This window comes from Pteropus alecto, unplaced genomic scaffold, assembly GCF_000325575.1.
Source record: "Pteropus alecto unplaced genomic scaffold, ASM32557v1 scaffold105, whole genome shotgun sequence".
Classification (NCBI taxonomy): Eukaryota; Metazoa; Chordata; class Mammalia; order Chiroptera; family Pteropodidae; genus Pteropus; species Pteropus alecto.
The window spans coordinates 7,015,369-7,027,485 of NW_006436294.1; the positions used below are offsets into that span (position 1 = coordinate 7,015,369).

Genomic DNA, 12,117 nt, shown 5'->3' on the forward strand with positions numbered 1-12,117 from the left:
CAGGCGTGGGCAGGATCCCTTCCCCCTCTGCTTGGCCGAGATCCCCCTGGAATTTCTCGGAAGAACGTTTATTGAGAAAGGAAGCAAAACGCACAAAGACGCAGAGAGGGAGGGAGCCAACGAGCTCGCGCAAGTCCGCGTTCACAGATTCGCAGCCCCGGGGCCCTGCCCCCGCTGAGCCCCATCCGGTTTCCGATCGTTTAGGGCTGTGCTCCCTTGAACATCCTTGAACAGCCCGGCCCGCTGTCCAGGGGACTGCCGTCTCCAGCCGCACCCACACCCGCAGGGCAAGTCCCAAATCCCCGGCCGGACATCTAGGCCCTCTGCCGCCAGCTTGGACCGGTGTCTCTTTGAGAGCTTTGCCTCTCACCGTCCGGCCCCGCAAAGGTTTTAACGCGTTCTGCTTGCACCTCGTTCTCTGTGCCGAGAATCCGTCTCTGCTGGGTGCTGAATCTGCCTCAGCTACCGTGCGAGCAAGTATTTGTTCAGCAAATATTTATGGAGTGCCCACTACTGGCCTAGCGCAGCCCTCCGCCCCCGGACAAGAAAAGAGGGTCTCTGCTCCCCTGAGTCTTCCGTTAGACGAATGTTTACCACTAATATGTCCTTGCGCGATGTGCCATTCACAGCATCCATCCAGCACGTTCTGTCTAAACCCTCGATGTGTGGGAATAATATCTCATAACAGACTCACAGCATCAGGTACTACGATCCTTTCCATCTTACAGATGAGGGAACCACAGCAGCGAGAGGGCGAGCTCTCTGCCCAAGGTCACATAGTGACACAGGTGTGTGACCGTGATAGGGTGGCACAGCCACTGCTGGAACCCAGGCGCTTGGCTCCAGAGCCCGTACACCTCGGCGCTCTCCTGCTGCTCTGGAGGCGTGAAAGCGAAGGAGGAGATGGACAAGCGACCCCGCCCGGGGACCGGGGTTCCCACGGGTCACGCGGAACTCGAACGTGCGCGCCAAGTCAAAATTCAGCAAACCCAAAGAAAGTAAGCCTTCTGTGAGACGCAGCAGAAACAGTGACGGGCGACCGATTTAAATCCTCACAAACTTTCTAAATCGAAGGTATCAGAAATAGAATAGAAAATCCATGTTTTACAGGTTTACGATATATTAAAGAAAGGAATGCTATCCAAACTGACTGACCGTGCCGAGCCGAAAAAAAATGAAACCTCTAGGAATGAAAAACTCTTCACTGAAATTAAAAGGTCAGCAGAAGCCTTGAAAGAATTATGCTAAGAGAAAGTAAAAGTCGTTACGAAGCTTATATCGTATGGTTTCCTTGATATAAAATGTCCAGAATAGAAAAATCCAAGAGACAGAAGACATATTAGTGGTTGCCTGGGGAACCGGATGAGAGAAGGAAGGACTTGGTAGTTTCTGCTCATGGTCATGAGGTTTCTTTTCAAGTGGTGAAAATGTTCTAAAAACAGATAGTGATTACGGTTGCACGCGTCTGCGAGTATGCACAACATCGCCGAGCTGTTAGAAGGGGGAATTTTATAGTATGTGAATTATATTTATAATAACGGCTCTAAAACGGCATCAGCAAATGCGTTAGCAAATTAGACACTGCCGAAGAGAAAATTCGTGAGCCGGACTGTAAATCTAAAGACGCTGTCGAGAACGTGGCACGAGGGATAAGAAGATGGAAAATAGGAAAGAGAAGGTAGGACACACAAAAGATGGTGTGCCAAGGGCTAACGGAGGCCCAAAAAAAAAAGAGAATCAGTATTGGAAGAGACTCTCCCTGAGAATATTTCAGAACTGGTGAAAGATACTTACAGAGAACCACGATGCATACTAAATAGAATAAACAAAAAGAAAATCCACGACCAAGAACAACGGAGTGGAACTGCACACCGTCAAAGACGAAAGATCTTTGTCAAGACAGTCGAGAAGGAAGGAGGACCGACTTTACAGGAATAGCAGCTACAGCGACGTCAGAATTTCGTCGGCAGCAGTGAGAGCAGAAAGACACTGAAATGGTATCTTTAAGGGGCTTGGAGGGAAATCACTGGGATTAACACTTACATGAGTGGACACTGAGTGAAGCAGATTGCCCTCCACGGTGTTGGTGGGCCTCACCCAATCAGTGGAAGGCCTGACTAGAACAGAAGACTGACCTCCCCTGAACAAGAGGGAATTCTGCTAGCAGGTGGTCTTTGAACTTGAACGGAAACATTGGCTCTTCCTAACTCACCTGCTGGCCCGCCCTGCAGATTTTAGACTCGGCAGCCTCCATAATCTCATAAGCCAATTCCTTGAAATAAGTACCTCCCCTTCCTCTCTCTCTCTCCCCTTCTGTTTGTCTGTCTCTGTCTCTGTCTGTGTCTCTCTCTCTACACACACACACACACACACACACACACACACACACACACACACACACACACACACACACACACACACACACACACACACACACACACCCACACACACACACACAAACACACACACACACACACGCCACAGGGATCTTCCCACTTCCGCAGACGTCACTGACCACTGACTTCAGAGCCATTCCCAAGCACGCTTTCCTTCAGCTGGCCAAGATGCTCTAAGGCCATAAATGGTGTTGTTTTAAGCTCCTACGTTCTGGGGTAATTTGCTATGCAGCAAAAGATAACGTGAGCAGTGGAGCCTGGCTTGGGCATGATGGGGGCGGATGCCCAACGTCCAAGGAGTTGGGGCAGGTCCCCGGGGAATGCAACTCCGGGCCCGCTCCCCAGAGAGCGGAGACCTGCACCCTCCCACGCTGGGTTTGGTTGCCAAGGAAACAGAGATTCCTGTCTCCGTTTCCAAGCTACTCTGCCTTCCTCCCCATGCACGTGGGACAGTTTCACCCTATCAGGATTTTTGCAAACGAGAATAACAGTCTGTCATGATCAGCGAAAGAAAGGGCTTTCTTTAACGGCATAGGAGCAGAACATGTCACCGTGTGGCTCTGCCCCTTCGGCCTGCATGGCCCCCACAGGGAGCTAGTGACAGCCGGCCTTGACCTCTCTTTTCTCAGCCTGACCTGGCCCAGAGCCCACTGAGGGGTCGCTGGGATCTCAGCCGGCTCCATGACACTCTGACAGATACCCACGACCTGGAGCAAATGCGTGGCTGCTCCCCCAGCCTCACACTGTTCTCAGGGACCAGGACGATCGGCAAGCTGACCCACAGCAGGGCCCTCTTCCAGGTGGTCAGAACCAAGGACTGTGTCAGAGGTTGCTGCTCTCCAGCCTTTGGGGGCCACGTATCCTGTGCCCAGAAGCAGAAGGGACAGGCCTCTGGGTCAGACCCTGGGGGGGAGAAGGGCAAGGTCGGGGTCACGCGGAGATGTGCAGCAGAGCTTCCTACCGCGTGTGCTGGCTGACGCCATCAAGACCCCTCCACATCATCGAGACTGACGCGGCTGCCGGCCGTGTTCTAAACGAGGGCTGTTCCCCAAAACAGCGCCTGGCCTCACCCAGAGGGCCAGCCAAGGGTCAGCAGAGACACTGCATCATCCACATAGCAAGTACTTCCTCCCTAAACTCTGAGGTGGAGAACGTCCCCGCCCCCGGGGTTCCCAGAATGTGGGGGGGACAGGATTGTGCTTGGCTCATCTTTAAGAGAGTCACGAGCTGGAGCAGGGGAGATGGTGGTCTCCCAAAGGCCGTCCAAAGCCTAACCCTCAGAACCCGTGAGCATGACCTTGTTTGGAAAAACGTCTTTGCGGACAGGGTTAAGTCTAGAGAAGAGGTCGTCCTGGATTTAGGGTGGCCCTGCATCCGATGTCCGGCATCCTTACAAGAGAAAGGAGGGGGAGCTCTGTGCACAGACCCCCAGGGAGAGGCCAAGGCGAGCCTGGAGCCACTAGACACTGGAAGGGCAGGAATGACCCTCCCGAGAGCTTTTGTGTTGTTTTAAGTCATCGAGTTTGTGGTTTGTTGCAGCAGGAGGAGCAGGCAGAAGAGAAGGAAAAAGACACAGTTCCAGACAGGCGGGGAGCGGGAATGGGCAGGAGGTTCCCCCAGGGATGCTGGCGCCGTGTGCGCACTGGAGAAGGGTGCGTGAGGCTGGGGAGCGGGACACGCCCAGGGAAGGACGGTCCAGAGAAGACAAGTGAGGAGGAACAGAGTTGGTGTCTGCTGGGAGCAGGGGGACCTTCTCCATAGCAAGGGGCGGACCAGGCAGGGTGGGGCAGGGACAGGCAGGTGGGAGTCAGCACCGGCTGAGGGACGTCTCCCGGCAGGTGGCTGCTATGGTCCAAGCTGACCTCTGAGGACAGAACGAGGGAGGAGAGGGCGTGAAGAGGCCGTCGGCCTGCAGTGGGAACGAACCGCTACAGGCTGCCGGGCGACCATGACCCTCAGAGGTTTGAGGCCAGTTTGCTGTGGCTGTGATTTTCCACTGTGCGCATCAATGGAGTGCAGAGGAGAGGTGGGGTGGGGCTGGGGTGTGCCGCTCACGGGAGAAGGGGGCCGACGGCATTGACTCGAGGGCTGATGAGGGAAGGAGGCTGGGCGGGGAGCGGGGGGCGGTGGAGGTCGCGAGGCGGGCGTCCCATGGGGTCCGAGACGGCAGGTGGAGGTGGACGGCAGGGACCTCCGCTCCCTGTCTCCTCTGGGGCTATGTCGCCACCTCCTACCTCACGGGGCTCCCCTGGTCCCACCTCCCGGTCTCACCCCGAGAGTGGAAGTTTGGAGGCAGAGATGCGGGTGGCCAAGAAAGGCCATGTTCTCATGACCACGGGAGGGGCTGGGGAGGCGAAGCAGAAGAAAAGGACATTGGAGGTGAGGGGGTCAAGGACCCGAGAGCCCACACTGGCAGGGGAGCAGGGTGGAGAAGACCTTGAACCCGCTGGACCCACGTCCTTAGCTGAGGGGAATGACCAGGATGGCAGGGGAAATGGTGACCAGGAGCAGAGACGGTGGCAGAGGCAGATGGATGAGCATCAGAGACATGGGCGTTTGGGGTTTTTTGGGGGGTGGGTAGGAATTATCTAGAAGATGGCATCTCAGAGCAAGGACAGGCACTTACAGGCAGAAAACACATAACTTAAAGATTTTAATCAACTTCATCAGCAATTGTGTTACATGTAAAAGGGTGACAAGCTCCGCTGGAAAGACAAGGAAAGACGAGTTTATGCCGGTGACGAGAGACACATGTGCAGCTTCAGTACAGAGAGAGGACATGAAGACACTCAACGCCAGCGGGAAAGCTGCTGCGGCTGCATTCACAGCAAGGAGCCCTGGGAGCAGAAACAATTACTTGAGCTAAAGAGGGTCACTTCACCACAGTAAGTTCGAGCCCTTAAGTGCAAATATTAGACGAGGTGGCTGGAAATTCATCAGCTGTGCGTCCATCTCGAGAAGTCAGAGAGAGCGACGTAAACCGACAGAGAGAAGGGAGATGAAAGGAATCGCAGGAATCAGGGAAACAGAAAACAAAGTTTCGGCGGAGGCGTCATGAGAGCCCGAGGCTGGCTCTTCCCGCCGCGCGGCCGGCGGGCCCCTGGCTGGAGGAGCTGGAGGTCCAGGGAGCTCGGACTTGGAGTGAGGTCGACGGCTGCTTCGTGCCGGCGTCGGGGCACGGCGTTAGGGGCTTCATCCCAAACCGAGCTCCTTAGGGGGCTGCCACCTGGCTCCCAGGGGCCAGGAACTCAGGGGGGCACTTCCTTGGAAGCCCCCATGGGAGACGTGGCGTCAGGTGCCCATTGGATCTGTAGCTGGGGGGCTGGCGAGGCACCAGTGGTGAACTCATGCCTGAGCCCCCCTCCCCAGAGCCAGGGCCCCCCAGGGGGGGCGGGTCACCAGGAGGAGGGGGACGCATGTTAGGGACAGCCTCAGGGTTGGTATTTGCCCAAAGGAAGTGGACACTTGTGTCCACGCTAAAGGCTGCCCGCGGAGACTCAGCGTGGGAAGATACGCACGTGTGCCCGGTGCCTGGACAGCGCGTAAAAACGGTTAAAAGGGAAAACGTTTATTATGTACACTTTACCACAATTTTTTTTAAATTGGAAAAAAAAAAAACTAGGAGACAGAAGAGAGAGCAGCCCACGCCTGTCGCGCCATCTGCTGTGGGTCAAGGGTGAGCGGAGGAAGGCGGGCTCCCAGCAGCCAGAGGGGCAGAAGGGGCGGAAGTGGGGACGGGGCCTTACTCTGCACAGCCCAGGGCCCGGGAAGGGTAGGGCATGAAACGGGCGGCTGTGAGAAGGCCACCTCTGAGCAGGTGACATCGGAGCGGGTGAGGGGACGGGCTGCAAGTCCGTGACTGAACGGCATTCTAGGCAGCGGACGAGCACATGCGGAGGGCTTGGGGGAGGAGGAGGCATGGGCGGGGGACCTTCATTGTGTTTTTATTTAAAATACTCTTAAAGAGACCGTGACTCAGGGTTGAAGCTGCCTGGTCAGTGGTCTGCAGCTGGAGGGTCCCTGACACCGAGCTCCTCTGGCTGTAGGTCCTGGGCTCGAGTCTCGCGGGGTCCAGAAGTGGGGCGGGGAGCTGTCAGGTGCTACCCCAGCCCAGGGCCAGGCTCGTCAGGCCAGCTCTGCAGGTGCTAAGGCCAGCAAGCTAGGACAGGCAGAGCGGCACAGATGGACAGGACACCCCCAGGCCGACCATCGTGACTTCCCTTCCCCTGGGTCCCTGAAGTCCGGGAGGGAAACTGTCCCATTGTTCGAGGCTGGAGCGAGGAGGCGGGGCCAGGGCCCAGGGCCTGCAGGGAGCCCCCCCCCACCTCCCCCAACGCTCTTGGCTCCACTTCCCCGGCGAGATGAAGGTGCTCGCAGCTCTCCTGCTCGCCCTGCTGTTATGCAGGCAGCCAGGTACCTAGGGCTCGGGGACAGCCCTGCAGCAATGGGGGACCACATAATTTGGGGCCCCAGGGACCCCTCATTCTGGGGACAGGACGTGGCTTAGGGAGAAAAAGGGACTGAGGCTGGATCCAGAGGCCAGAGGGAGGTGGGTAGGGGCTGCCCTGGGCTCCCACGGGTCCCCCAACCTCCAAGCCCCAGCCCCAGGGGCTCCCCTCTTCCCCCAGCCCCAGCCTCTCTGCAAGGTTCGGGGTTCCCTCTCCTCTCCCAGCCTCAGTTTCCTTTCCAGCAGAATGGGTAGGCCGTCCCGAGGGAGAGGGTGGGCAGCTGCTGTGAGGGGCCGGGCGCAGCAGCTGGTGTCCTCGGTAAGGACACTGCCCATCGCCCTCGGGTGAGTAAGCAGGGCCAGGGAACGTGGAGATTGGGGCAGGGACGTCGCGGGTGGAGGGGCAGAGCGGGGAGGACGGAGGGGCGGGGGGAAGGACAGCCCTGGGCGGAGGCTTGGCCCTGGGCCCCGAGCGTGTGTCCCCTGTACCGGGCAGCAGGGCTCACGGGCATCCCTGTGTGGCCAGGGAGAGGGCGGGCACAGGACGAGGAGGACGATGGCGAGGGCGTGGGGATGGACAGCTACGATGACGACGAGGACGAGGACCGGGAAGCCGGCGTGACGGCGGGCGGAGGTATCCGTGCGCCCGCCCCAGCCTCCTGCGCCACCCCGCACTCAGCACTTCTGTGGGCTCCGCTGAGGGCCAGGCTCGTGTGTGCCCTCCAGCGGCGGGGAGGGAGAGCCTGACACAGCGCGCCCCTTCCTCACCCTGACCCTGACCCTGACCCTCGACTGCCGTCCAGAGCAGGGAGCCTAGAGAAGGAGCCATTACCGGGAGGCCAGTGGCCGGGTGGCGAGGTCTAACAGTTCAGCAAGCCCCAGCTGGAGATGAAAGGCCCTGGGCGTGGAGTTTGACCAGGACTGGAGCAGTCTGTCCTGGTGGGGGGCACGGGGCAGGGGAGGGGAAGGTGAGCTGGCCCCGGTGGTGGGGTCGAGGGCTCGGATCGGCTCCAGCGGGGAGACAGGAGGGTGCTGGGGGGATGGCGGGTTGGAGTGGGGGGTACAAGGGCTTAGAACAGAGCACAGAGTGAGAGCTGAGACCCACGCCCACTCCTCACCCTGACAAGCGCTCCCCGTGGATCCCCGCAGATCCCCGCAGACAGGCAGGCTCCCTCCCGCCCATCCCCGAGGACCAAGCCTGAGGGCGTCACCAGCATCCCACCCGCATGGCTGGCCCCTATGCCCCGGCCGGGGGCTGCCCCAGCAGGCCCCGCCCCGTGTACCCAGGCCTTGGCTAGTCCTGAGGGGGTGCGGGGAGGCCCCAGCAGGGCCGCTTTCTTGGAGGTCATCTGACGTGGCAAACAGGAAGCGGGAGGAGGCCTAGGAGGCGAAGGGCCAGACCGCAGGTGCGCTGGGGGTCTCGGGGCTGCGGACCCCCGGCCTGAGCCCGCCTCGCCCCCCAGAGCCGCCACGATGCTTCGCCTGCCAGTCCCTGCACAGCGGAGAGGGCTGCAGCCAGATTCAGAGCTGCCCCCTCGGCCAGACCGTCTGCAAAACGCTCATATCCCAAGGGGACACCGGTGAGCTGCCGCCCCAGGGCCTGGAGGACACAGCCCTCCCTCCCTCATCCCTGTCCCCGCCTCTCCAGCGTGACATGCCCTCTCTCCACTGCGCCCCCACCAGGGTCTGGTCCTCTGACCACCTACTCAGGGTGGTGTGCGGACACGTGCCAGCCCTTCGCCAAGAAAGTAGAGACGACCCTGATGACCGTGACTTGCTGCCAGACTACCTTGTGCAACGTTCCACCGTGGCAGGGCCCACAGGGCCCTCAGGGCAGTGGGGCAGGAAGCCCCCGGGGCGTCGCAACGCTGGCCACCGCCCTGCTGCTCAGCCTCCTCCCTGGCCTCCTGGGGGCGGGGTCCTGAGCGGGGCGGCGCCCTCGCCTCCCCGCTGGGCTTGCACTCTGGAGGGCCAGCACCCTGTCCAATGGCCCCTCCTGTCCCCGCCCCCAGCTTTGGAGAGTAAACTTGGAGCGTTTTGAATGGTCCAGCCGGCACTGGCTCCTCCCAGCTCATCTGCATTCCCTGGGGGTCCCGTCTGGTGTCTCTGTGCTCCTCTGCCACTGCCCGGACCATGGGATGGCCAGCACATGGCCTCCGGGCGAGGAGGCCTCAGCCTCTCACAGGACAGGTCCGCACTGCTCCGGGCAGAGAAGACACCATGTGCCCCAGTGCCGGGGAGCCCCCCCCCGACTCCCCCCAGCTTCCCCCTCTACCCACTCCGCCGCCCTCCAGGGTGCCTCTGGGAGGCTTTGAGAGAGGGCTGCAGAGGCTGTGGGTGGGGACGGGCTGGAGTTACAGCAAGGGGGAGGCAGGCAGGTCAGCTGAGGTGAGGTTTCCAGCCCCTCCGCCCAGGTATAGGTGGAGGGGAGTGGCAGGGGGCAGTGTGATGGGAGTGGGGGGAGAAACAGGGTTGTGGGCTCCTGAGAACAGGAGCAGGACAGTTGGGGGGGGGCTGGGGGGGAGCCCAGTCCCTTTGGGTCCCCCAGTATCTGCTCTGGCTGGGCTGCGCTGTTAGCAGCTGGGCACTTGGCCTCCTTGACTACACCAAATCCTGCTTTTGCCAATAGTTGGGGCCATGACAGAGCCCTGGGAGGAGAGGGAGGAGGGCTGACCTGGGCCTCAGTTTCCCCATCGGAGAGTTAGGGAACAAAGCTTAGAGGACCCCTAAATCCCCACTAGCTCAACTTCCCGGTGTCAGGAAGCCCGAAGCCCTCTCCTGCCTGTCCCTCCCGAGCAAAGCGCCCGCTCTCCATTTTCCCCTTCCTGCTTTCTGCTGGCTGGAATGATGGCTGGAGCTCAGCATCCACATTGTACCATGAGGATGGCAGGGCAGCATGGAGGAAGGTGCCTGGATCGCCAATGACCTGGAGCCACTATACCAGCCCCGCCCTGCCTTCCCCATTACCTGGGAGGGAAATAAACTTCCGCGTGCCGAAGCCGGTTATGTGAGGTGTCTCTGTAACTTGCACTCACGCATGCACTCGTGCACGTGCGCACACTATGGACACGTGCTCACAGGCAGCCCCTGTCAAGGCACAGCAGATGAGAGCACAGCTTAGGGGTCACGCTGCCTGTGTTCACATGTTCAGCCCGCGCCCTCTAGCTCATGCCCTGAGTGAACCCCACACTCTCTAGCTCGTGCTCCTGGCGAACCCATTCACCTCCTCAGCTGGTTTCCTCATCTGCTAAGTGGGAGGGTAGGCAAGCCCCCCAGTAGGGCTGCAGTATGGCTGCAGGGAGAATGAACGAGGCCGCATGTAAAGGGCCTAGAGCCCACGCCTGGCCGAGAGTAAGCGTTTGACACGTGCGAGCCATTGTCAGTACCACCCATCACGTTGATGGGGAACCCCACCCACATTCACAGATTCTTCCTTCCCATCCCCCCGCCTTTAAGCCCTGCAGAGACGCGAGTTCACCGACCCCACCACACTCCCCCGGAGCTGACCCCCTCAAGGCCTTTGCACCAGGTGGGAGAGGGGCCTCGGGCTCAGTCCGAAGCCACACACAGCGGCTGCCCTGGCCTCGAGCTCCTAGTTGTGCAACAGCCTCTTTTCCAGGGTCCTGGGGCCAGGACGGCAGCTGGGCCCACCCCCCTCCACCTGGGGAAGCAGAAAGTGCAGCCCCCATTCCTCACTGGCCCCTAAAAGGCTCCTGCCGAAAAGGCACAGAGGAGGCGGGGCTCAGGCCCTGGTGACCTTCCAGAGCACACCCATCACCCTGGGCATGTGCAAGTGCTTGGCCCTCAAGAGCCTGATGCTGGAAACTTCCGGAGCCTGGTGGCCTTGAGTAAGGACTCTGCCCTGCAGCTCAGATGCCGTCAAGGCTTCCCGCACTTTCTCAGTGTGACCTTGGGATCCCCAAGATGAAAAAGGGGCCCGAAAGCCCCCAGGGCTGAGATGCCAGCCAGGCCTGAAGTCTGAATTGGCCACTTCCTGGCTGTGTGATCTTGGCAAGCTACTTAGCCTCTCTGTGCTGAGGTCCCTGCTGTGACCCCTGGAGCTGGCCCTGGGTGGGGACTCGGCTCCTGTGCTCTCCCCTGTAACGGCCTCCTTTCTGTCCCTCTTCCCGGCATCGGGTTGGCCCTCTAGCCCTGCTCCCTTTAGCGATCCCTACCCCCACCCACTCAACCCTAACGGGGAGAAAACAAACAAGCCCATTGGGCTGAGGGGCCCCTTCCCAAGCTGCCTCACTAGCACCCTGAAACTAGTCCCTGGGGCCACCTCGGGTCCCCCGCCCAGCCCGGCACTGGGAGTGAGCTCAGGGAGGACACAGCGTTTCCTTCTTTTCTAGGCCCACACGACCTGATGACCTGATGGCTGATGCCAGTGGCCTCGGAGGTCCCCCTCAGCACAGACCCTCCCTGGGCACCCCTCCCCTGCAGCCTGGTGCCCTCCTCTCCTCCCGCCCACCCCGATCTGTTTCATCCTGTGTGCCTCACCCACCTCGAGTCACCTGCCATCCTCCGCTCACCTCGCCCCATCCAGGCTTGGCTCCTTGGAACTTCTTTCTGCCAAAACAGGAAGCAGGTGTCCGAAGCTGCATTTCCTGTCCTTGTTCTTGACCATGAGAATGGGGTGAAGATGAGGAAGTGACCCCAAAGCAAGACATCCCTGAGAAGAGAGATTCCAAGCGGCGTCCCCCACCCCCCGCCGGGGTTGGCAGGGGCCCCTGGACTGGGGAAAGGTCAGCGCACCCAGATGCTGCCATGAACCAGCTGAGCACAGGGGAGACCTCAGGCCTGCACCTTTCACAGGGCTCCTGACTGCAGGGAGGGTCCCGCCTGGTCCAGCCCTTGCCCAGGCGGCGGCGCTGTCCAGCACGCAGACTTCCGGCGTCAGAGCAGGCACCCTAGGGAGAAGTGTCTCTGCTCCAGGGTCAGGGCCCTGAGCACCCCGTGGGTTGTGTTCAGAGCACAAAGAGGGGTCTGCCGGTGTCTCCACGCCCTGGAGAATGGGGGGCGGGGGGGCTATGCATAGTAACGTGAGAAAAGCCTCCGCTCGTGTTCCCCTTTACTCGGCGTCATCTTTCCTCCCAGAGAGAAACCTGAGAGCAGGGGTGAGTGAGGGGGCGCAGGGGTGAGTGAGGGGGCGCAGGGGTGAGTGATGGAATGCAGGGGTGAGTGAGGAGGCGCAGGGGTAGTGAGGGGACGCAGGGGTGAGTGAGGGGCTGCAGGAAGGAGAGAGGGGAACACAGGGGCGGGTGAGGGAGGGAT

At 60.2% G+C, this 12,117-nt stretch overlaps 1 protein-coding gene and 1 long non-coding RNA gene across 4 annotated transcripts; one reads left to right on the forward strand and one right to left on the reverse strand.

Moving 5' to 3' along the window:
- Window positions 1–4,527: 4,527 nt before the first annotated feature.
- LOC107195753 lies at window positions 4,528–11,960 on the reverse strand. Of its 2 annotated transcripts, XR_003046627.1 has the most exons (4): window positions 11,650–11,960; window positions 11,348–11,412; window positions 9,811–9,930; window positions 4,528–5,233 (listed from the first exon to the last, which is right to left on the reverse strand). It is a non-coding gene; the product is annotated as an uncharacterized LOC107195753 (long non-coding RNA). The 2 variants fall into 2 exon arrangements; XR_001516987.2 differs by lacking the exon at window positions 4,528–5,233 and having other exon boundaries at window positions 9,151–9,930.
- Window positions 5,232–9,109, forward strand: GPIHBP1 (glycosylphosphatidylinositol anchored high density lipoprotein binding protein 1). Of its 2 annotated transcripts, XM_025047579.1 has the most exons (4): window positions 5,232–6,809; window positions 7,370–7,477; window positions 8,307–8,423; window positions 8,527–9,106. In XM_025047579.1, exons 1-4 carry the CDS (start codon window positions 6,758–6,760, stop codon window positions 8,766–8,768), a joined length of 519 nt encoding a protein of 172 aa, XP_024903347.1. In that variant the 5' UTR covers window positions 5,232–6,757; the 3' UTR covers window positions 8,769–9,106. The 2 variants fall into 2 exon arrangements, with proteins under 2 accessions (XP_024903347.1, XP_024903346.1); XM_025047578.1 differs by having other exon boundaries at window positions 8,307–9,109.
- Window positions 11,961–12,117: the final 157 nt, after the last annotated feature.